This window comes from Oncorhynchus mykiss, chromosome 5, assembly GCF_057628025.1.
Source record: "Oncorhynchus mykiss isolate SJ-2025 chromosome 5, ASM5762802v1, whole genome shotgun sequence".
NCBI classification, from domain to species: Eukaryota; Metazoa; Chordata; class Actinopteri; order Salmoniformes; family Salmonidae; genus Oncorhynchus; species Oncorhynchus mykiss.
This window is the reverse complement of record NC_143026.1, coordinates 24092483-24115765: the sequence shown is the minus strand read 5'-3', so window position 1 is coordinate 24115765 and position 23283 is coordinate 24092483. Positions and strand designations below refer to the sequence as shown.

The 23283-nt window shown below is 43.0% G+C and overlaps 4 protein-coding genes across 8 annotated transcripts in view; 2 read left to right on the top strand and 2 right to left on the bottom strand.

The window, feature by feature from the left end:
• Positions 1 to 763: 763 nt before the first annotated feature.
• On the top strand, positions 764 to 6097 carry LOC110523462 (RING finger protein 224). Of its 4 annotated transcripts, none has more exons than XM_090234229.1 (4): positions 764 to 1343; positions 2670 to 3704; positions 4370 to 4643; positions 5044 to 6097. In XM_090234229.1, exons 3-4 carry the CDS (start codon positions 4371 to 4373, stop codon positions 5341 to 5343), a joined length of 573 nt encoding a protein of 190 aa, XP_090090355.1. In that variant the 5' UTR covers positions 764 to 1343; positions 2670 to 3704; position 4370; the 3' UTR covers positions 5344 to 6097. The 4 variants fall into 4 exon arrangements, with proteins under 4 accessions (XP_090090355.1, XP_021457833.3, XP_090090356.1 ...); XM_021602158.3 differs by having other exon boundaries at positions 1092 to 1343; positions 5041 to 6097; XM_090234230.1 differs by lacking the exon at positions 764 to 1343 and adding an exon at positions 2091 to 2436.
• LOC118964576 (uncharacterized) lies at positions 6064 to 19381 on the bottom strand. The gene is made up of 10 exons (XM_090234231.1): positions 19249 to 19381; positions 18494 to 18583; positions 15925 to 16057; positions 15785 to 15806; positions 13767 to 13814; positions 11045 to 11284; positions 10710 to 10798; positions 10389 to 10477; positions 9452 to 9556; positions 6064 to 6584 (listed from the first exon to the last, which is right to left on the bottom strand). Exons 3-7 carry the CDS (start codon positions 16017 to 16019, stop codon positions 10796 to 10798), a joined length of 408 nt encoding a protein of 135 aa, XP_090090357.1. The 5' UTR covers positions 16020 to 16057; positions 18494 to 18583; positions 19249 to 19381; the 3' UTR covers positions 6064 to 6584; positions 9452 to 9556; positions 10389 to 10477; positions 10710 to 10795.
• Positions 16515 to 20750, top strand: LOC110523464 (anaphase-promoting complex subunit CDC26). The gene is made up of 3 exons (XM_036977092.2): positions 16515 to 16576; positions 18519 to 18618; positions 18854 to 20750. Exons 2-3 carry the CDS (start codon positions 18538 to 18540, stop codon positions 19031 to 19033), a joined length of 261 nt encoding a protein of 86 aa, XP_036832987.1. The 5' UTR covers positions 16515 to 16576; positions 18519 to 18537; the 3' UTR covers positions 19034 to 20750.
• LOC110523463 (high affinity copper uptake protein 1) overlaps positions 19505 to 23283 on the bottom strand; it is a 23600-nt gene continuing 19821 nt past the window's right edge. For both annotated transcript variants that reach the window (XM_021602162.3, XM_021602163.3), the window contains exons 3-5: positions 22391 to 22463; positions 22068 to 22236; positions 19505 to 21760 (exon numbers count right to left, since the gene is read on the bottom strand). In XM_021602162.3, the coding sequence (XP_021457837.3) occupies positions 21559 to 21760; positions 22068 to 22236; positions 22391 to 22463 (444 nt within the window). In that variant the 3' untranslated portion in view covers positions 19505 to 21558. The remainder of the gene's footprint in view (positions 21761 to 22067; positions 22237 to 22390; positions 22464 to 23283) is intronic.

Below are 23283 nucleotides of genomic sequence, written 5' to 3'. Positions count from 1 at the left end.
TGTTTGAAGGGGTACGGGACTATAAAAAGTTTGGGAACCACTGATCTACTTGAATGCAGCAGCCACTTCATTAAGCCGTTAGATGCGGTTCACCATATTGCACACTGCATTTTATTAATTTATAAAGCCCTTTTGCAAAAACTTTACTTACCCATAGAAGTACGATTTATCATACCCAATAACAGGGATGGCTAACTCTGGAAATTCCGTCTTTTACTGTTACAGGTTTAGGATAAACAGCTTTAAGTGTCTTTGCACTCCATGTATGGAACATGTATCTTCAGAGTTCCCTACAAATGGATGCATTGGTGCCTTTCGGGCAGTTCAGAGTGTTGATTGAGGGCCTCTGTTGAGGAATGTGATTGTGTTTTATTTTATGTTTCTGTACTGTCTTTATATTTTCATTTTCTGTGTGTAATTTGTTGTTTAATGGTAAGATACAGGGCTCCCTTGCAAAAGAGACCTTGGTCTCAATGGGACCTTGAAAATAAAGGTTAAATAAATAAATAAAACATGAGCACACAAAAGGACAAAAGGTGAGTGATGATCCCCTACTTGGGACAGCAGACTATTTTTGTTAATGTAAAACATGATCATATATGAAACAGACCTGTTCTTGTGTTGTGTGCCAAATAGTCCCTATACTGAGACACATACTAACATTGGGTTAGTAAATATGCAAAGGGTAAAATGTTCCACTGTCTCATTTGTTAATCATTGACCCATACAGACCAACGTTAACAGTGCTATTCCTTTGTATGACACTATAGTGGTAGGCTTGATTACCAACAACGACGAGACGGCCTACAGGGAGAAGGTGAGGGCCCTCGGAGTGTGGTGTCAGGAAAATAACCTCACAATCAATGTCAACAAAACAAAGTAGATGATCGTGGACTTCAGGAAACAGCAGAGAGACCACCCCCCTAGCCACATTGACGAGACAGTAGTGGAGAAGGTAAGTTCCTCGGCGTACACATCACGGACAAACTGAAATGGTCCACCCACACAGACAGCGTGGTGAAGAAGGCGCAACAGCGCCTCTTCAACCTCAGGAGGCTGAAGGAATTTGGCTTGTCACCGAAAACACTCAGTTTGTGAGTTACAGATGCACAATCGAGAGCATCCTGCCGGACTGTATCAACGCCTGGTATGGCAACTGCTCCGCCCACAACCGTAAGGCTCTCCAGAGGGTAGTGAGGTCTGCACAATGCATCACCGGGGCAAGCTACCTGCCCTCCAGGACACCTACACCATCCGATGTCACAGGAAGGCCAAAAAGATCATCAAGGACAACAACCACCCGAGCAACTACCTGTTCACCCCGCTATCATCCAGAAGGCGAGGTCAGTACAGGTATCTCAATGCCATCAGACTGTTAAACAGCCATCACTAACATTGAGTGGCTGCTGCAAACATACAGACTCAAATCTCTAGCCACTTTAATAATAAAAACAATTATGTAATAAATGTATCACTGGTCTCTTTAAACAATGCAACTTTATATAATGTTTACATACCCTACATTACTCACCTCATATGTATATACTGTACTCTATACCATCTACTGCATCTTGCCTATGCCGTGCGGCCATCGCTCATCCATATATTTATTTATATGTACATATTCTTATTCATTCCTTTACACTAGTGTGTATAAGGTAGTTGTTGTGAAATTGTTAGATTACATGTTAGATATTACTGCATGGTCAGAACTAGAAGCACAAGCATTTCGCTGCACTCACATTAACATCTGCTAACCATGTGTGTGACCAATAAAATTTGATTTGATGTATTACTTTGTATGATTAAACAGAGGCCTTAGTCAAAATATATATGGAAATCAAGTAGAATGTATTTCCATCTCATAGGAGACAGTATAGAGTAGACATGAATTATATAATGTTATTTCAAGGAATGTTCCACTACCAAAAAATAAAAACAACTTTTTAAAGGGCTAAATCCGGTTTGCAGAAGAGCCGCATTATAGCACGATTGTAATAATAATTTCCGATTGAGCAGACAAAATGAGCGTTTACTGTGAATGCAGTCTCCGCGAACATTGGAACTATCACGTTCTGACCTTTATTTCCTTTGTTTGGTTTCTGTTTCGGCCTAGTATGGTTCTCAATCAGAGGCAGGTGTCGTTAGTTGTCTCTGATTGAGAATCATACTTAGGTAGCCTGGGTTTCACTGCTGGTTTGTGGGTGTTTGTTGCCACACGGTACTGTTTCGGTTTTTGAAGATTTCACGTTATCGTTTGTTTTTGTTATGGACACTTACCACGCTGCATCTTGGTCCGATACTTACTCCTCTTCAGACGAAGAGGAGATCTGCCGTTACGGGAACATTGCCTTTAAATTTAAATCGCTCTATAGTATGGATCTTCTGCAGTATGGATTTAATCTTAATCTACTACAATAACCTAACCATAACATGGTGAGAACTAAAGCTAAATATGCTACGAAGCATGTACAGAAGTTCAGAGACACCTGGAAATCTCTATTTGCAGAAGATTAAGATAAGCATCAGCTGTTTTCTTCCTTTACTCATCTTTCATAGACCTGTTTTACGGCGCAAGGGAGGAAGCCACTCAATAACAAACAATAACTTTCGAAAAACATATGTTGCAATGGTCAGTCTGAGTAAATGTTTCATTCTGTTCCCCCTAGGAGTCGGCCGCCTACACTCATCCTGAACATGCTGTATATATGTCTGATCTCTGCTACCATCTAGTGTCTCCAGTGCATCTCAACACCAATGAACAAGGAAAACAACCACTGGTTCCTTGTTCTAGTCCCTAACACCTTGGTGTTTTCAGATCTCTAGGAACTGGATAGATATGAGTTCCATTAAGTCCATTACCAATCACCATATTGCTTACACTTATCCATTCTCTTCAGATCTGAAAGTGGTGTCCTGGGAGAAGAGGCTAATATGGGCTCGGGGTCATTTGACTGGACAAGGCAATGTCACATTGTAAAGGTTACAAGGACACCTACAGTATGTTGTGTATAGGCCCTGTGTGACTGGGTCTTATGGACTTCAGGCCTTACTCCGATGAGTGGATGCTAGCGAATGGAGTGTAGGGTTTCTGCTTGTCTATTGTTGCCAGTGTAAGCTGATCTGTTACCTGCTCCCTCAATACAGGAATGCGAGCCTGGTTCGCCTGTGTGTTATCGTGTGCATGTTTGCGTGCACGTGTGTTTGATTGTGTACGTGGTGAGGCAGAGGGCCCATCCCATCAGCCCAATAGATGATAATAAGCTCTCTCTACCCCTGAGAACCCCATTGTTCTCTGTAGCCTCTTTAATATGTAACACGCTCCATTGACAGGCCTATGAGTGTGAGTTCACAGGGACGGGCAGCCTGAAATATTAAACGGCCTGAGGAGCCGCTGCAGGCTCAAATTGTTTGCTCATCATTAGAGCAGCTTCTGTGGAAGAGTAGAGCTGAACAACAGGGGAGATAAAGGGAGGAAGACCTACCCTCCAGGGGATTGTACTAGAGACAACAGGAACTAGGCTATGTAATAAGTTCATCACTCTACTATCTGACCCTATACTGTAGTGTCGATTTAGTTTGCCAGTAAAGGAGAACAACACTGGACTGGTCCTGGGACGGAGGTTGCTTTGAAAACAGAAGTCATGGCAGGTCTCCAGGGAACTACCAAGGACCTTTAGGAGGTTTGGAGGACAAACCAGAAGGTACGCCATGTTTTAAGTTTTTTTTTTTCAGTTCTGTTAGGCAATGTTTTAGTTAATGACAGTCAACAGGTACTAACGAACAGATGTTATTATACCTCTCCTCGGGGACCCCAGACGTTTCACAACTTTGTTGTAGCCCTGAACTAATTCACCTGATTCACCTTGTCAAGAGCTTGATGATTAGTTCACAATTTGAATCAGGTTTGGTAGCTGTGGAAAAGTTCAAATACAATTAACAGCAAGGTTTGAGAACCCACGGTATAGAAGATCTGAGACTGACATTCGGTTTTAGTCATTTAGCAGACACTCTTATCCAGTAAATAGATATTGGTCTCTGCTTACAATCAACCTGTTGTCTTATACCATCACACAACTGACTGACCGGACAGAGAATGCTGTAACAGAAGTCCACAGCTGACATCAAACATGGGTCTCAATCCTTTTTCTTGAGTCTAAATTCCTTATTAATTCCATTCCTCTAGTTTCCTCAACATTTGTATTATCAACTGTTCGTTTCTCCAATAAATTGGTTTCAGTTTGATTATTTTAACTATTAAGCATTGGGCTGCAATGTATTGCACATAACAGGTGCTATAAATATCTTATCAGTTGTGTCACATGGTCACCAGCAATATGCGCCATTCATAATCTAGTTTCCTGTACAGGATGGAGGAGGAAGCCCCAGTACCTGATGCCCCAGACTTTCATGCCCCAGAAGCCCCCGCAGAGGCCCCTGACATAGAGGCCCCAGAAGATCCCCCTGTAGAGAGTGGTGTGTCGGCCGGAGGAGTTCCACCATCCAGAGACAGCCGTAAACTGGACTGTATCATCTGCTTCTGTGCCTTCAACCTGGCTGAGAGGCTGCCACGCAAGCTCTACTGCGGCCACACCTTCTGCCAGGCCTGCCTGAGACGCCTTGACACCATCCTCAATGAGCAGGTGGGTCTGACTGTCATGACAGCAGTCCTACAGAGGCAGCATCTCTGGTCAATTAGGGACTATAAAAAGTAAGATATTTGGACCACTTTCAGAATAGCTCACAGACTGGGCCTTGTTAAGCTATAGCCAGCTCACTTGTTCCTTTGATTTAGTGAAAGTGATTTGATAAAAGGGGAGAACTGATTTGTTAGGATCAGCCAATATGCATAATCTTAAATTAACCTGACCAATCCTAAAGAGCAACAGATTCCTTTCCGGACACTTTTCGAAGAGGAATGCTGTATCGAGAGCTCATTATTAGCTTCAGCAGTCATAACTATTAGTCTACCTAAATATCTATAATGGATTGACAAACCAACGTGTCCCAATCAACCCTGCTCCCTCTCCTACTCCCCAGCAGATGTGGATCCCCTGTCCACAATGCCGGCAGAACACTCCGCTACCTCGCGGGGGAGCTACAGCCCTGGACCTGGACCTAGCAGCCTTCCTGGGGGTCAAGGCTGACTTGGACAGCCAGAGGTCCAGCCCCCAGCAGGGAGGAAGAGAACTAGGCAACCAGCTGGAGCTAAAGCCCTCATTTGGGAAGCAGCCCATCATAGAGCAACCTCAGGCCACCTGGAACCATGGAGGACTGGCTGAGCCTCGCTTCCACAGGAGCCCTTGCTGCAGGCGCTTCTTCTGCTGCTGGTGGTGCTGCTAGGATGCAAGAGTTTAAAGCATCTGGGCAGCAGTATTCCCATTACAGTGCCAGCTGTAATTGATTATAGGAATGCCTGGGCTTCCAAGGCTAAAACAATGGAAAATATAGGTTAACTAGGGCCTGACTGCGTGATCTGACCAAGGAAAAATTTACTACTACTAAAAAAAAAAACACTACTGGCTAGAACAGTGTTCACGAGACTGACAAAGTTGTGTGGGGGACAACATTTTTTCCCCACATCGTGGGAGAAAGAACATTTCAGCACTCAAAATGGGACGCTGGATAAAGACCTCAATGACCTCACCTACAACCGAAAGACTCCTCTGCCTCCTTTCAACTATGCAGTTGGAGCTATTGGTACCTTGATTATTGAAAGTCCATTATTTTATACACACTTCATTGAGTTATAGTATAATTTATCTAGCCACTCTAGAATATCCCATTAGTGTTCAATTGGGTTGAGATCTGGTGACTGATAGTCATCAAACCATTCAGTGACCATTCGTGCCCTGTGGATGGGGCATTGTCATCCTAGGGTAAGCCATGGTAGCTCAAATATGCCTGTCCAGCATTTTTATGCATGACCCTTAATTAATTTACAAACCACACCTGTGTGGAAGCACCAGCCTTCAATATACTTCGTATCCCTCATTTACGTGTTTCCATTATTTTGTATGTAACCATTTTGTCATGTGCAAGTGTAAAAGAATGAAGAAAATATGGAGTTATTGTTTTTATTAAAAACTAGACAAAAGGATCGACTTCTGACGCCAACTGACTCATGTTTACAAATCACCTAAAACATTATTGAACAAATTATCTGGGAGAAAGGACAGCTTCAAAGTTGTAGACATCAAGAGACTAACGTTGTTGTTCAATAATAATTTAACCATCTACTAAATGTAAATCAGACAAGTGTACAATTCAGAATATTTAGGATGTTCAAAGACTCATCCGTCAATCGTGAAAATGCTAATATTTTATGATCTATTTGTATGGGATGACAGTTCGGTATTACCATAGAAATAGAAGGTACCATAGAATGCCATTCTCTTTTTATGGGTGATACTCCCTCCCCTGCTCACTCTGACATGCAGAGTTTGAAGGTGTAGGTCGTAGGAGCAGGTGGCGATGAGTTGTCCGTCAGGGGACATCACCTTGCCCTCGTGGCGCGCCCTGGTGGGTCCACACCTTGGCTGTGTTGTCACAGGCCCAGGTCAGGATGAAGTGACCATCATTGGCTAAGAGAGGAAGAGGGAAAAATTGCAACCAGTTATAACAGTACATAACTTGCTGCTAAACCTTTTCCGTGTGACTTTTGAAAATCATTGAGGTATTGTGCAAAGGGTTACCTGTATGCCATTATAGGGTCAATCAAGTATTTTCAGTTCATATGCTGGATCAATTTAAATTAAGTTAAAGGGATACTTCGGGATTTTGGCAACCACGCCCTTTATCTACTTCCCCAGAGACACCATTTTTATGTCTCTGTCCAGTATGAAGGAAGTTAGAGGTAGTTTCATGAGCCAATGCTAACTAGCATTAGCGCAATGACTGGAAGTTTACGGGAATCTCCTAGCATGGACAAAGAAAATTGTATCCACGAGTTAATCTGACTCTGGGGAAGTAGATAAAGGGCCTAATTGCCAAAATCCCAAAGTATCCATTTAATGTGAAATTAATAAGTGAAGTAGGTGGGATCTGGAAAAACTCAAGTTGGAATTTGATAGAGGACACTAGGTTCTGATGGGAGGGGATGGTGTAGATGCACTTCCTGTGACGCAGGTCCCACACCTTAAAGGTGTTATTTATATTTCACCTTTACTTAACCAGGTAGGCTAGTTGAGAACAAGTTCTCATATTCAACTGTGACCTGGCCAAGATAAAGCAAAGCAACACAAACAGTTACACATGGAATAAACAAAACATAGTCAATAACACAATAGGGGAAAAAGTATATATACACAATACAGTGTATGCAAATGAGGTAAGATAAGGGAGGTAAGGCAATAAATAGGCCATAGTAGCAAAATAATTACAATTTGGCAATTAAACACTGGAGTGATAGATGTGCAGAAGCTGAACGTGCAAATAGAGATACTGCGGTGCAAAGGAGCAAAGAAACGACAAAAACAAATAAATAAATAACCTTATGGGGATGAGGTAGTTGGATGGGCTATGTACAGGTGCAGTGATCTGTGAGCTGCTCTGACAACTGGTGCTTAAAGTTAGTGAGGGAGATATGAGTCTCCAGCTTCAGTGATTTTTGCAATTCGTTCCAGTCATTGGCAGCAGAGAACTGGAAGGAAAGGTAGCCAAAGTAGGAATTGGCTTTGGGGGTGACCAGTGAAATATACCTGCTGGAGCACGTGCTACGGGTGGGTGCTGCTATGGTGACCAGTGAGCTGAGATAAGGCGGGGCTTTACCTAGCAAAGACTTATAGATGACCTGGAGCCAGTGGATTTGGCAACGGATATGAAGCGAGGGCCAGCCAACGAGAGCATACAGGTCGCAGTGGTGGGTAGTATATGGGGCTTTGGTGACAAAACGGATGGCACTGTGATAGCAAATTGGATGCAGTCTGAGTACAGCGTTGGAGGCTATTTTGTAAATGACATCGTCGAAGTCAAAAATCGGTAGGATAGTCAGTTTTACGAGGGTAAGTTTGGCAGCATGACTGAAGGATGCTTTGTTGCGAAATAGGATTCGATTCTAGATATAATTTTGGATTGGAGATGCTTAATGCGAGTCTGGAAGGAGCGTTTAGTCTAACCAGACACCTATAAACTCGGCAAAAAAATAAACATTCCTTTTTCAGGAACCTGTTTTTCAAAGATATTTGGATTTTCATGAATTAACTCCACAGATCTTCATTGCAAAGACACTAACAGCTTACAGAAGGTAAGCAAATAAGGTCATAGTTGAAAACGTACGACACTAAAGAGGCCTTTCTAGTGACTGAAAAACACCAAAAGAAAGATGTCCAGGGTCCCTGCTCACATGCATGAACGTGCCTTAGGCGTGCTACAAGGAGGCATGAGGACTGCAGATGTGGCCAGGGCAATAAATTGCAATGTCCGTACTGTGAGACGCCTAAGACAGCGAGACAGGACGGACAGCTGATCGCCCTCGCAGTGGCAGAAAATGTGTAACAACACCTGCACAGGATCGGTACATCCGAACATCACACCTGCGGGCCAGGTACAGGATGGCAACAACAACTGCCTGAGTTACACCAGGAACGCACAATCCCTCCATCAATGCTCAGACTGTCCGCAATAGGCTGAGAGAGGCTGGATTGAGGGCTTGTAGGCCTGTTGTAACGCAGGTCCTCACCAGACATCACCGGCAACAATGTCGCCTATGGGCACAAACCCACCGTCGCTGGACCAGACAGGACTGGCAAAAAGTGCTCTTCACTGACAAGTCGCGGTTTTGTCTCACCAGGGGTGATTGTCGGATTTGCATTTATCGTTAAAGGAATGAGTGTTACACCGAGGCCTGTACTCTGGAGCGGGATCAATTTGGAGGTGGAGGGTCCGTCATGGTCTGGGGCGTTGTGTCACAGCATCATCAGACTGAGCTTGTTGTCATTGCAGGCAATCTCAACGCTGTGCGTTACAGGTAAGACATCCTCCTCCCTCATGTGGTACGCTTCTGGGACCTGTTGGATCGGAGGGTGAGGGCTAGGGCCATTCCCCCCAGAAATGTCCGGGAACTTGCAGGAGCCTTGGTGGAAGAGTGGGGTAACATCTCACAGCAAGAACTGGCAAATCTGGTGCAGTCCATGAGGAGGAGATGCACAGCAGTACTTAATGCAGTTGGTGGCCACACCAGATACCGACTGTTACTTTGGATTTTGACCCCCCTTTGTTAAGGGACACATTATTCCATTTCTGTTAGTCACATGTCTGTGGAACTTGTTCAGTTTGTCTCAGTTGTTGAATCTTATGTTCATACAAATATTTACACATGTTAAGTTTGCTGAAAATAAACAGTTGAGAGTGAGAGGACGTTTCCTTTTTTTTCCCAGTTTAGATCACAGTCAGGATTATCTGGCCCTATCCATCAGATATCATTAACACAGAATCTAACCATGTAATTTACCTGTTGGGAGAGAAGTCGATGCTGTAAATCTCTGCGATGGCCCTCCAGGAACATCACACAGCACCGGTCCGAAGGTCCCAAATACGCCCAAACGAATCCAGACCCCTGAGAGAGATTAATATTGAGGCAAACTAGGATTCAACTAACAGTCCTGTAGATGAGGGGTGAATAGTGATCTGTAATTCCTTCTACTATAAATCAATGTGCTGACTGTCTTGACTGGTGCAAGTCACTTTCCAACAATAGCGTAGATCTGTACAAAAACACATCAGCTCGTGTGTCACATGGAGCCAGTTGTTGCATCTGCCTTAATTTAATTGAGGTTATAACAATCACATAACAAGCTGCTAAACCTTCTCAGTCCTCCAAATTGCTCAGGCAGTAGACTGAGTTGATTATATGTATGAGATCACTGTGCACTGAGAGAGTTGGGAAGTGTGCGTAAGACAGCATGTTATTAAGAGGGGACTTGAAGGGAATATCCCTGTATGATTCAAATCCAGCAAGCCACTGAGAGGCTATTTGTTCTGCCAAGCCTCTAATTGAGATAACTGGGTGGACATCTACTGGCCTTCATTAAACAGATTATTGAATCACAGAATAAGACCATTGTTTTCCTATAGCCCCCATTCCCTTCTATAGGCCAAATATAGATATGCTCTGTGACCTGACAGCTCTTCAATTACAGGGTTGATAAAAGCCTTTTCTAGCTAATGTTTTCGTTTTGGAGAGGACACTGAGATCCCAGTTATCTGAAGGTTTGTTGTAGAAATAATGGATGGGATAATACTCTACAAAAGTCACCAGCCATTCGCTTGATTCACTGGCAACATATATTGCAACAGGATGTGCAGAGACAAGGAAAAGACAACACAAAAATGTATGTTTTTTTACTGACAATTGACAGACTTTCATAGTGTATCCAGTGAGATCTTACCCAGTGCCTACCACAGAGTCGTCAGGGTGGAAGTGCAGGTCGTGGACTCCTTTACTGTGTCCCTCCTGGTGCAGGATCTCCTCCTGGGCCTCCAGGAGTGTGAGTGAGTGAGTGAGTGAGTGAGAGAATGGGTGAGAGAGTGAGGATTAAGCCCCACTTCAGAATCAATTCGAATGACAAGTCTGACGAGAGTAACATCTATGGCTAAAGTTGAGACATTTGGTGCAAGTGATCATGTTTTGTTTTTATTGTTTTACCTGGATCAGACATTCTGAAAATGATAGAACAAATTAAAGAACGTTTACAAATAAATTCACCCACCAGGTGGTGCCCAGGAAGCGTCCACAGGGGTGCCAGGCTACTCGTGCTACCCTCAGGAGTGGCCCTCGATGTCAGCGACAGGCTCATCACTACACACACACACACAGAGAGAGACAGAGACAGAGAGAGAGGTTACAACACACCTTTAAATCGCCACCATTCATTTCACCAGCTCACAGTTAGCTACTGTTTATGATAATTGCGAACATTTAGAAAAAAAATACACTGCTTTTCTCAACCCCTCTCCTCCTGAATCATATTTGATCCAACTTTAGGTAGTTTCCCTCATTTGACAGACAGAGAAAGACACACAGTACATATCAACCAGAGCAGACCTGTACAGACTCGAGTCTGACGGTACCATTGGCAGCACAGGAGGCCATGTTAACATCAGAGTCCTCCATAGTCAGAGTGGCCTGAGGATGGAAAGAGATGGCCCCCACGTAGGTGTTGTGGCCTGAGGATGGAAACAGATGGCCCCCACGTAGGTGTTGTGGCCTGAGGATGGAAACAGATGGCCCCCACGTAGGTGTTGTGGCCTGAGGATGGAAACAGATGGCCCCCACATAGGTGTTCTGGCCAAGGGACAGGAAAAGAGAATAACTATTATCATTATCAAATGATTGACTTATTTATCATTCAGGATAGGGCTGGACGATATGGCCAAAATAGCATATCACTGCATAAAAATAAAAAGGACAGTATGACGGTATTTTATGTTTTTGAATAATGAATGTTCAACATTTTCTTCATGAGTAGTGCGTGACCCTATGGTGGCAACACATACAGTGGGGGAAAAAGTATTTAGTCAGCCACTAATTGTGCAAGTTCTCCCACTTAAAAAGATGAGGCCTGTAATTTATCATAGGTACACTTCAACTATGACAGACAAAATGAGAAAAAAAAATCCAGAAAATCACATTGTAGGATTTTTAATGAATTTATTTGCAAATTATGGTGGAAAAAAAGTATTTGGTCACCTACAAACAAGCAAGATTTCTGGCTCTCACAGACCTGTAACTTCTTATTTAAGAGGCTCCTCTGTCCTCCACTTGTTACCTGTATTAATGGCACCTATTTGAACTTGTTATCAGTATAAAAAGACAACTGTCCACAACCTCAAACAGTCACACTCCAAACTCCACTATGGCCAAGACCAAAGACCTGTCAAAGGACACCAGAAACAAAATTGTAGACCTGCACCAGGCTGGGAAGACTGAATCTGCAATAGGTAAGCAGCTTGGTTTGAAGAAATCAACTGTGGGAGAAATTATTAGGAAATGGAAGACATACAAGACCACTGATAATCTCCCTCGATCTGGGGCTCCACGCAAGATCTCACCCCGTGGGGTCAAAATGATCGCAAGAACGGTGAGCAAAAATCCCAGAACCACACGGGGAGACCTAGTGAATGACCTGCAGAGAGCTGGGACCAAAGTAACAAAGCCTACCATCAGTAACACACTACACTGCCAGGGACTCAAATCCTGCAATGCCAGACGTGTCCCCCTGCTTAAGCCAGTACATGTCCAGGCCCGTCTGAAGTTTGCTAGAGAGCATTTGGATGATCCAGAAGAAGATTGGGAGAATGTCATATGGTCAGATGAAACCAAAATAGAACATTTTGGTAAAAACTCGTCAACTTGTCATGTTTGGAGGACAAAGAATGCTGAGTTGCATCCAAAGAACACCATACCTACTGTGAAGCATGGGGGTGGAAACATCATGCTTTCAGGCTGTTTTCTGCAAAGGGACCAGGACGACTGATCCATGTAAAGGAAAGAATGAATGGGGCCATGTATCGTGAGAATTTGAGTGAAAACCTCCTTCCATCAGCAAGGGCATTGAAGATGGGTGAGTCTTTCAACATGACAATGATCCCAAACACACCGCCAGGGCAACAAAGGAGTGGCTTCGTAAGAAGCATTTCAAGGTCCTGGAGTGGCCTAGCCAGTCTCCAGATCTCAACCCCATAGAAAATCTTTGGAGGGAGTTGCAAGTCCGTGCTGCCCAGCAACAGCCCCAAAACATCACTGCTCTAGAGGAGATCTGCATGGAGGAATGGGCCAAAATACCAGCAACAGTGTGTGAAAACCTTGTGAAGACTTACAGAAAACATTTGACCTCTGTCATTGCCAACAAAGGGTATAACACAAAGTATTGAGATAAACTTTTGTTATTGACCAAATACTTATTTTCCACCATAATTTGCAAATAAATAAATAAAAAAATCCTACAATGTGATTTTCTCGATTTTTTTTCTCTCATTTTGTCTGTCATAATTGAAGTGTACCTATGATGAAAATTACAGGCCTCATCTTTTTAAGTGGGAGAACTTGCACAATTGGTGGCTGACTAAATACGTTTTTGCCCCACTGTACATTCTAAGTGATTTCAATTGGTCTTTCTCCATTGATTATTTAAATACTGTTCAATTCAAAGAAATCTGCATTTTCATACATTTCTGCATTTGTTACTGAACAAGGCAGTTAGCCCACTTCCTAGGCTTTCATTGAAACACCCAAGTCACGGCCTGTTCACCACGCTATCATCCAGAAGGCGAGGTCAGTACAGGTGCATCAAAGCTGGGACAGAGAGACTGAAAAACAGCTTCTATCTCAAGGCCATCAGACTGTTAAATAGCCATCACTAGCCGGCTACCACCAGGTTACTCAACCCTGCACTTTAGAGGCTGCTGCCCTATATACTGTACATGGAATCACTGGTCACTAATGTTTACACACTGCTTTAAAGCTCCAAATTCACCACTTTATTGACAACGTTTCGATCTGAAATGGATCTTCATCAGGTCTGTTCTTTATTAGCCCAGCACCTATGTTAAGGATGTGCGTATGACCAAACTTTACATACTGCTTTACTCATTTAATATGTATATACTGTATTCTAGTCTACTGTAAAGTAAAAACCCAAACCGGTCCATATATCGTAAAATACAGTATACCGCCCAGCCCTAACTTAGGACAACAGAAGTCAAGGAAAATAGTAAATTGCAATGCAATTTCTCAATGATTGACAAAAATAAGATATTCTTCTAACCCCGAAGAGTACGGATAAGGGTGAAGTCGAACATTCCACAGGCCACTCCTAGAGAGAACAAAAAACAAGTCAGGACGACAAGGACAATTCTTCTAACAAATGCTTATTTGATGGCTATGGATATAAAACACCATCAAGACCATTCCTGTCTGTGCAGTGCAATGAGAGGAGACTGAGGGACTCATCAAGAGGCAGTCACAAGCATTTTGGAGTTCGGGATAAATTGGCAGAAGGATTTAGGCCTGTCGTCACCGATTTGACTGCAGTAGTTATTCAGGTTCTGAGTAGGCAGAGAACATTTTGATATTCTACAACAGTTTTTCAGGAACAAGAGACGTCCTTGAATTATTTTGGAGACTGATGGAGGACATACGCTGAGGGTCTTGTGAAGTTCTTGTACTTTCTATTTTGATTGGTTTAACACTTTTTGGTTGCAACTTGATTCCATGTGTGTTATTTCATAGTTTTGATATCTTCACTATTATTCTACAATGTAGAAAAGAGTAAAAATAAAGAACATTGGAATGAGTAGGTGTCCAAACGTTTGACTGGTACTGTAAATGTATCTCCATATTGAATGAATGGAGTGAAAACATTGTAGTAGTGAGAGAAATACATTGGAGAGTCAAACCACATATCATACCTCCTCCTGGGAACGTTTGGATTTCTCAAATCAAAGTTTATTTGTCACGTGCGCCGAATACAACAGGTGTATTCAGGAGAAGGTATGATGTGGCTTGACTCTCCAATGTATTTCTCTCACTACTACAATGTTTTCACTCCATTCATTCAATATGGATACATTTACAGTACCAGCACTTCATGGCTACGGACGTGAGTGCTATGGGTCTGTAGTCTTTTAGGCAGGTTGCCTTGTGTTCTTGGGCACAGGGACTATGGTGGTCCGCTTGAAGCATGTTGGTATTACAGACTCAATCAGGGACATGTTGAAAATGTCAGTGAAGACACCGGTCAGTTGGTCAGCACATGCCCAGAGCACACGTCCTGGTAATCCATCTGGCCCGCAGCCTTGTGTATGTTGACCTGTTTAAAAAGGTCTTACTCACGTCGGCTACGGAGAGCGTGATCACACAGTTGCCCGGAACAGCTGATGCTCTCATGCATGCCTCAGTGTTGCTTGCCTCGAAGCGAACATAGAAGTGATTTAGCTCGTCTGGTAGGCTCGTGTCACTGGGCAGCTCGCGGCTGTGCTTCCCTTTGTAGTCTGTAATAGTTTGCAAGCCCTGCTTGCAGTCTGTGATAGCAAAGCAGTCCTGTAGTTTAGCATCAGTCCTGTAGTTTAGCATCTGCTTCATCTGACCATTTTTTTATAGACCGAGTCACTGGTGCTTCCTGCTTTAATTTTTGCTTGCGGTAAGCAGGAATCAGGAGGATAGAGTTGTGGTTGAATTTACCAAATGGAGGGCGAGGGAGAGCTTTGTTCACGTCTCTGTATGTGGAGTACAGGTGATCTAGAAATGTTTTCCCTCTGGTTGCACATTTAACATGTTGATAGAGATTTGGTAGAAGTAATTTAAGTTTCCTTCATCATCCTTCTTAGATTTCTTTAGTGCATCTGGGCCCACTACAGAAAGGATATTCCTCAGCCTGGAAAATAAATAACAAAATCGAAAAGAGGTTGAGCTAAGGTTAGAGGTGGATATAATGCATGCAAAATATAACTTTCGATGTGGTGTTTTCAAGCAGAAAGACAATAACTCAAAACTGCCATTTTAATTGGTAAGTTGACAGGGGTGACATGTTGTAAAAGCATCAGAGGATCTTCAGAGGGTCTTTCATTTTTAATCCACACATTAAAATATTAGAAGGGTAGGACAGAACCATGCTTGTGACTCACCTCTCTCGTCTCTCAGCAGGCCCCTCACCAAACAGTGCGATTGGCTCCCCAAGGGCCCGTAAGCAAGCTTTAACCTCTAGATCGTAAGTGGATACTGTGACTGAGCGCAGAAAGCGAGCGAGAAAAAGTCAGCCAATACCCCAGACTGAAGCTCACTCACGTGTTCCTCAAGCTCACGGGACCTGAGGGATGAGAGAGAGAAAGTAAGTTGAGTTAAGAGACACACATACATACGACTCCAACCATAAACAGTTGATGTTGACAGCCTCAATGCCTGCTTTGACAGAATTTTTGCCTGACCCAGAGGACTCTCGTCCCAGCCGCTCCCTCTCCTCCAGACTGCCATAGAAAATTCTGGTCTTCTTCACCAGCGGAGCTTCATCCTCGTCAGACATCTCTGGTCCCACTGTTCACCACAATGAATGATACTGTCCTGGAGTAAACAATAGCCACACAAAGATATGAATGAATGGAATGAGTGTGTAGTTTACTAACTATCAATTTGCTGACCAAAAATTGACAACTCCCTAATCAGTAAATTAAATGGCTGGGACACATTGACAAAATCATAGGGGTTTGTAAAGTAGTCTTTACACAAGAACACGTTGACTAACTAGCTAACGTCAGATAAACTAGTTAGCGAACGACACTCAGCAGTTTGCCAAAAGCATCACCAAATAGACAAAATGCTCAACATTCAAGGTGATTAATGTACCTGTATTTTAGTATTGGGTTTGAAATAACGCAATTACACAGGAACCGCAACCAGCTAGCAAAATCAAAACACAAAAGTGGTTGCCTGTTCACATTTCACAGCGACATCTAGCGGAAAGGTCAAACACGGGCACTGCTGAAAACTACGTTACCCAGAAACCCTTCGTCAATTTATAGCGGATTCTACAGGGATAGGCTAGCTAGCTACTGCTGTCCAAATAAACAACATTAACAAAATGTAAGCAAATATGAAAGATTTGCCTGTTTCTTTGTGAGTACCACTGGATCCGAGACAAATTGACGTATGGAGCGCTCAATTTTGCCCTCTTTAGCCGTGCTTGGTCTGTCACTAGTCTTTTATGTAGTTAGCTAGAGATTTTAGTGTGATTGATTTGTTTGGTAGCCTAACATGAACTATTGTTTAGTAATTGTATATACAGTGCCTTGCGAAAGTATTCGGCCCCCTTGAACTTTGCGACCTTTTGCCACATTTCAGGCTTCAAACATAAAGATATAAAACTGTACTTTTTTGTGAAGAATCAACAACAAGTGGGACACAATCATGAAGTGGAACGACATTTATTGGATATTTCAAACTTTTTTAACAAATCAAAAACTGAAAAGTTGGGCGTGAAAATTATTCAGCCCCTTTACTTTCAGTGCAGCAAACTCTCTCCAGAAGTTCAGTGAGGATCTCTGAATGATCCAATGTTGACCTAAATGACTAATGATGATACATACAATCCACCTGTGTGTAATCAAGTCTCCGTATAAATGCACCTGCACTGTGATAGTCTCAGAGGTCCGTTAAAAGCGCAGAGAGCATCATGAAGAACAAGGAACACACCAGGCAGGTCCGAGATACTGTTGTGAAGAAGTTTAAAGCCGGATTTGGATACAAAAAGATTTCTCAAGCTTTAAACATCCCAAGGAGCACTGTGCAAGCGATAATATTGAAATGGAAGGAGTATCAGACACTGCAAATCTACCAAGACCTGGCCGTCCCTCTAAACTTTCAGCTCATACAAGGAGAAGACTGATCAGAGATGCAGCCAAGAGGCCCATGATCACTCTGGATGAACTGCAGAGATCTACAGCTGAGGTGGGAGACTCTGTCCATAGGACAACAATCAGTCGTATATTGCACAAATCTGGCCTTTATGGAAGAGTGGCAAGAAGAAAGCCATTTCTTAAAGATATCCATAAAAAGTGTTGTTTAAAGTTTGCCACAAGCCACCTGGGAGACACACCAAACATGTGGAAGAAGGTGCTCTGGTCAGATGAAACCAAAATTGAACTTTTTGGCAACAATGCAAAATGTTATGTTTGGCGTAAAAGCAACACAGCTGAACACACCATCCCCACTGTCAAACATGGTGGTGGTAGCATCATGGTTTGGGCCTGCTTTTCTTCAGCAGGGACAGGGAAGATGGTTAAAATTGATGGGAAGATGGATGGAGCCAAATACAGGACCATTCTGGAAGAAAACCTGATGGAGTCTGCAAAAGACCTGAGACTGGGACGGAGATTTGTCTTCCAACAAGACAATGATCCAAAACATAAAACAAAATCTACAATGGAATGGTTCAAAAATAAACATATCCAGGTGTTAGAATGGCCAAGTCAAAGTCCAGACCTGAATCCAATCGAGAATCTGTGGAAAGAACTGAAAACTGCTGTTCACAAATGCTCTCCATCCAACCTCACTGAGCTCGAGCTGTTTTGAAAGGAGGAATGGGAAAAAATTTCAGTCTCTCGATGTGAAAAACTGATAGAGACATACCCCAAGCGACTTACAGCTGTAATCGCAGCAAAAGGTGGCGCTACAAAGTATTAACTTAAGGGGGCTGAATAATTTTGCACGCCCAATTTTTCCGTTTTTGATTTGTTAAAAAAGTTGAAAATATCCAATAAATGTCGTTCCACTTCATGATTGTGTCCCACTTGTTGTTGATTCTTCACAAAAAATACAGTTTTATATCTTTATGTTTGAAGCCTGAAATGTGGCAAAAGATCGCAAAGTTCAAGGGGGCCGAATACTTTCGCAAGGCACTGTAGCTAGCTAAGTGGTTTAGCAAATGCAAGCCATATTATTACACTCGATAATTGAGCTGTCACCTTTGTCTTTAGCCATCTAGTAGAAGTTAGTACTTACAGCCTTGGGCACATCTGCTTCACAGCGAACATTGTGGATATAATATGCTGCGCAGAAAGCCCACCCGTCTGGAATTGAAGTTGGATGACACTGAGGAGTTTGAGTGTGTCAAGAAAGAGCTTGAGGTGAGTAGCCACAGCATCATGGATAAATGTATTATCTGCAGGTATAAAGGCATAATAAAGAGGCTTTGCGTTGTTGATGGATTGCCTGCAACCCGTTTCTTAAATTCCTCATTAACTTTAAGAAACGCTTGATTGGCATAAAATCCGCGCATTGGGTGTGAGAAAAGCACTATTTTTTTTACATGAATTACACATACTAGAACTTCTGTCTAACAACCTACGCCCCCCCTCTCAGATTCGGAAAAAACAGAGCGATGAAGTGGATGTTGTTGGTGTGGCTATGTTTAGTAACATGGTGGGGGCCAGCGGTGGAACAGGGGATGGAAAGACACGGGAACAGATGATCAACGAGAGAATAAGCTACAAGCCCCATCCTAAACCCAACACCTTGCCCTCACTCTTTGGAAACCTGTAGTTTTAGGTTCCTAATAGGCACATTCACAAGACTACTCAAACTGTTGGCTCCACCAGTGTTGGTGTGTGGATGGCACAGTAACAATGCTATTGACATGGTCAGGGATACCTGTGGGCTTGCCTGAGGTCAGAATTCCCTTCACAAAGAAATGTGTAGTTTGAGGATCATGTTTTGCTTATAACACATATCTTCTAAAGTAATGTTGTTGCATTTACCTGAAATGTTATGACTTGCGATGCAAAGCGTGTGGCCTTTCTTTTGTACAACATGTTTCATGGGAGCTGTTGTAGTGGTTTCCCTCGATTACAAAAATCCAGACTTGGTAGTCCCAGGAAGGTGAAGGTAGCATCTTTGGGGCAAAATGGAATGGACTTGATAACTAATCAGTTATTACTTAGAATGGTATGATTGTAGTTTTATTGGCCTTCAAGGCTGCATTATGAGAATGCAACAGAATCAAACATACAGTTCTTGAATGATACCATTTATTACTTGTTTTCTCTAGATGATTACAGCACAGTAAATACGTCATACTATACAGACATGTCTGTGGACTTAACAGTCCAGGTAATGTTCACGCTGTTGCTGCGCTGGAGTGGCAGTCAGACTCCCACTGCTGTTTTGGCCCATTAACTTCAACGCTCGAGTTGTACAGTAGACTATAATAATAAATCTTGATACATGATCCCATGTGGTAAAGCAGAAACAGTTATAATATGTTCAAGTATACACCAACTATTAATGTCCCTGGCTTGATTGTAATGTAATGAGAATGTGCGGCAGTTAAATCCAGTTATAGCAACTAGGAATTTGACCCTCAAACCAGGCACAGCACATCACTAAGGCTGTGTTTAGACAAGCAGCTCAATTCTGATATTTTTTCCACTAATTGGTCTTTTGACCAATCACATCAGATCTTTCTACAACCGATATTTTTCCAGATCTAATTGGTCAAAAGACCAATTAACTGAGTGCAAAAAAAAAAAAAAAAAAAAAAAAAAAAAAAAAAAAAAATCAGAATTGGGCTACCGGTCTACAGAGACAGGCAATTCTGACATTTCCGCTAATTGGTCCTTTAACCAATCAAATCAGCTCTATTGCCAAATCATTAAAATATCAGAATCAGACTGCCGGTGTAAAACACAGCTTTAGGCAACTGATAAACATTTACTAGTCATTTCTCAGAGATGAAAAAAATTATAATCAAGAAACTAAAAATACAACTTTCTCTTTAGGTTCTACTTCATAGATATCCCCTCCTGTCAAAGTGTGAACTGTGAGGCGTAAGCACCAATAGGTCACAAGAGGTGCAGTAATCATGTTACTAGGCCAGTCTGAGAAAGCACTAGATTCATCCTCGTACTTTCCCATAGTTCCCTGCTTGTCCTTGGGATCTGAGCACTTGCTCCAATAAGGACACTAGTGTCCATGTTGTGTTGACATGCTAACTAATTTAAGCCTATTGAATGAATGCACCAAAAGTTACTCCCAAGTTATATTATGAACATTTTATATTGGCTTCTTGATGTACAAGAGTCAATTTACATTTGTGTGTCAGATCAAGCCTCCGAGTGCCAAGTGTCATTGGTAAATAATGAGGTTGTCATTCATAAACTACCAAAATTGAACACTGCATTACAGTGTGTCTCATGAAGAGGGTCTCAAATGTTGTCGCGCTCTGCTGCATTACACTAATGTATATAATCACACAACATTTAAAGTGTACTGTACTTGACTGCTTGTCCACTGGACAAACTTCTTTAAAATAGCACTGGCACTTGTCAGTAGACTACAGTTGGCCTAGGCTGTCATGTTTCCCTCCTTTAAGGCAAAGGGTTTAGTAAGGCTTAGTCATACAGCCAGAGCTGCCCCACCATCTCCACACAATCCCAAGTATGACCTTTGACTCCTGTAGTTGAGACACTGATTATGTTAGACCCCCCCGCCAGATTGTCAGATGGAATGCAGATATGACAAGGCTTCAGAAGAACACATTGGCTTTAACTTGGGCCCAGGTGGGGTCAGGAAAAACTCAGGCCCTATTCACAATGATCTTCAATGAGAGAGGTTGTTGTAAGGGTCATAAATAGCCCTCTGAGCAGAAGAGCCTAGAGCCCCAGTGCTACAAGGATGAACCTGCACTGGTTGTTGCGCAATAACAAAAACAGAATGGAAGAATGGCACGAGTGGGGGAAGTGGATGTTTGGCCCTGTGGAGCCAGACAGGAGTGGTGTTGGTATAACAGAAGCCAGCATTTGGAATACCAACATCATGCTAGTTGTCGAGGGTAGTCTTCTGGACCTACTAAAAGGACAGACTTGAATGTCACAAATGTAAAAGCTCAGTCGTAATTCACATTTTCCATCAAGCAACTTTTGTGTGACAAAGTGAACCATTTAAATAAGATAAACGTATATAAAACTGGATGCATGATGATGACGATTAAATGGAGAATACCTGTGTGTGAATGTATGTGCGTGTGTGGGTGGAGGATGAAGAGAGACTGGGGGGGGGGGGGGGGGCTATTAGTGACAGTGTTCAGTGATATCAACAACCACAGCCTTTTTCCAGCTGAATAAGAAGTATCCGACGCCTGCCCCGGCTGCAACGGCGATACACAGATAAGCATTGTAGGTCATGAAGACCAACATGAGGAAATAGCTGACCACCACCTGGATGATGTGTAACACCGTCTGCAGCAAGTGTGCCATACTCAGCATCCGTTGGCTGCAGGGGAGAGGGGGAAACAGGATGGTTAAAAAAAGTTGTTTTCAAATAAACTAATTGACAGCACTCTGCAAGTCAGGTGTTAGTGGCAAACTAAGCCATTTAAAAACTCCTGTTATATCCACAACATTCACCACATACAGTGAGGCTTCACATTTTCCTACTGCAAGTTGATATGGAGCGCGTAGCCCTTTTGAACTGCAATGTCTAGAAGTCTCATTATTGGGGTGTAAAATGGACCACTTCACTGCAGTTCTACTATGTGTCCGGTTAGTAAGGAGTCCTGTTGCTTGGTTGTCTAACTTACCCTACAGTCTTGTGGGTCTCCATGACCATGGTGCCGTCTGCCCCCGGGACAGGCATGGAGTTGTAACGCACGTTGACCTGGTTCCTCCTCAGCAGGAACTCCCTGCCAATCTTCAGCCCCTCGTAGAGCACAGCCAGCAGGAAACAACCAAAGCAGGCCGCCACCATCTCTGAAAGAGGAGACATGTTAAATAATTGACAGACTATCTAACCAATATTATTTTTAGTTTTATGAATAATCAATGGCCATGGTCAATACATAAAATACTTTTTGCATTACATTTCAAGTCTGAAAATACATTCTGGGAACACACACTAACTTACCTCCAGGTGTGTTGATGACAAGGCTGGCAAACAGCAGCTCCACGTTTGTGTAGCCAAAGTAGAAGGTCATTTTCTGGAGAAGAGGGACAGAAAAAAAAGAAAAAAAAAATGGTATCACACCTATAGAGCCAAGGGGTTTACAGACAAACACGGACTACAAAAGGAAAATCAGCCACGTCGCAGACACCGACGTCTTGCTGCTAGACAAGCTAAACATGTTCTTTGCCCGCTTTGAGGATAACAGAGTGCCACTGACGCGGCCAGCTACCAAGGACTGTGGGCTCTCTGTGGCCGACGTGAGTAAGACATTTAAATGTGTTAACCCTCGCAAGGCTGCTGGCCCAGACGGCATCCATAGCCGCGTCGTCAGAGCATGCACAGATGTGCAGGTATGTTTACAGACATATTCAATCTCTTCCTATCCCAGTCTGCTGTCCCCACATGCTTCAAGATAGCCACCATTGTTCCTGTACCCAAGAATGCAAAGGTATCTAGACTAAATTACTATTGCCTCGTAGCACTCACGTCGGTCACCATGAAGTGCTTTGAGAGACTGGTCAAGGATCATATCACCTCCACATTACCTGTCACCCTACACCCACTTCAATTTGCTTACTGCCCCCAATAGATCCACAGACGATGCAATTGCCGCCACACTGCCCTATCCCATCTGGACAAGAGGAATACCTATGTAAGAATGTTGTTCATTGACTACAGCTCAGCATTCAACACCATAGTATCCTCCAAGCTCATCATTAAGCTTGAGGCCCTGGGTCTGAACCCCACCCTGTGCAACTGGGTCCTGGACTTCCTGACGGGCCGCTCCCAGGTGGTGAAGGTGGGAAACATCTCCACTTCACTGATCCTCAACACTGGGGCCCCACAAGGGTGAG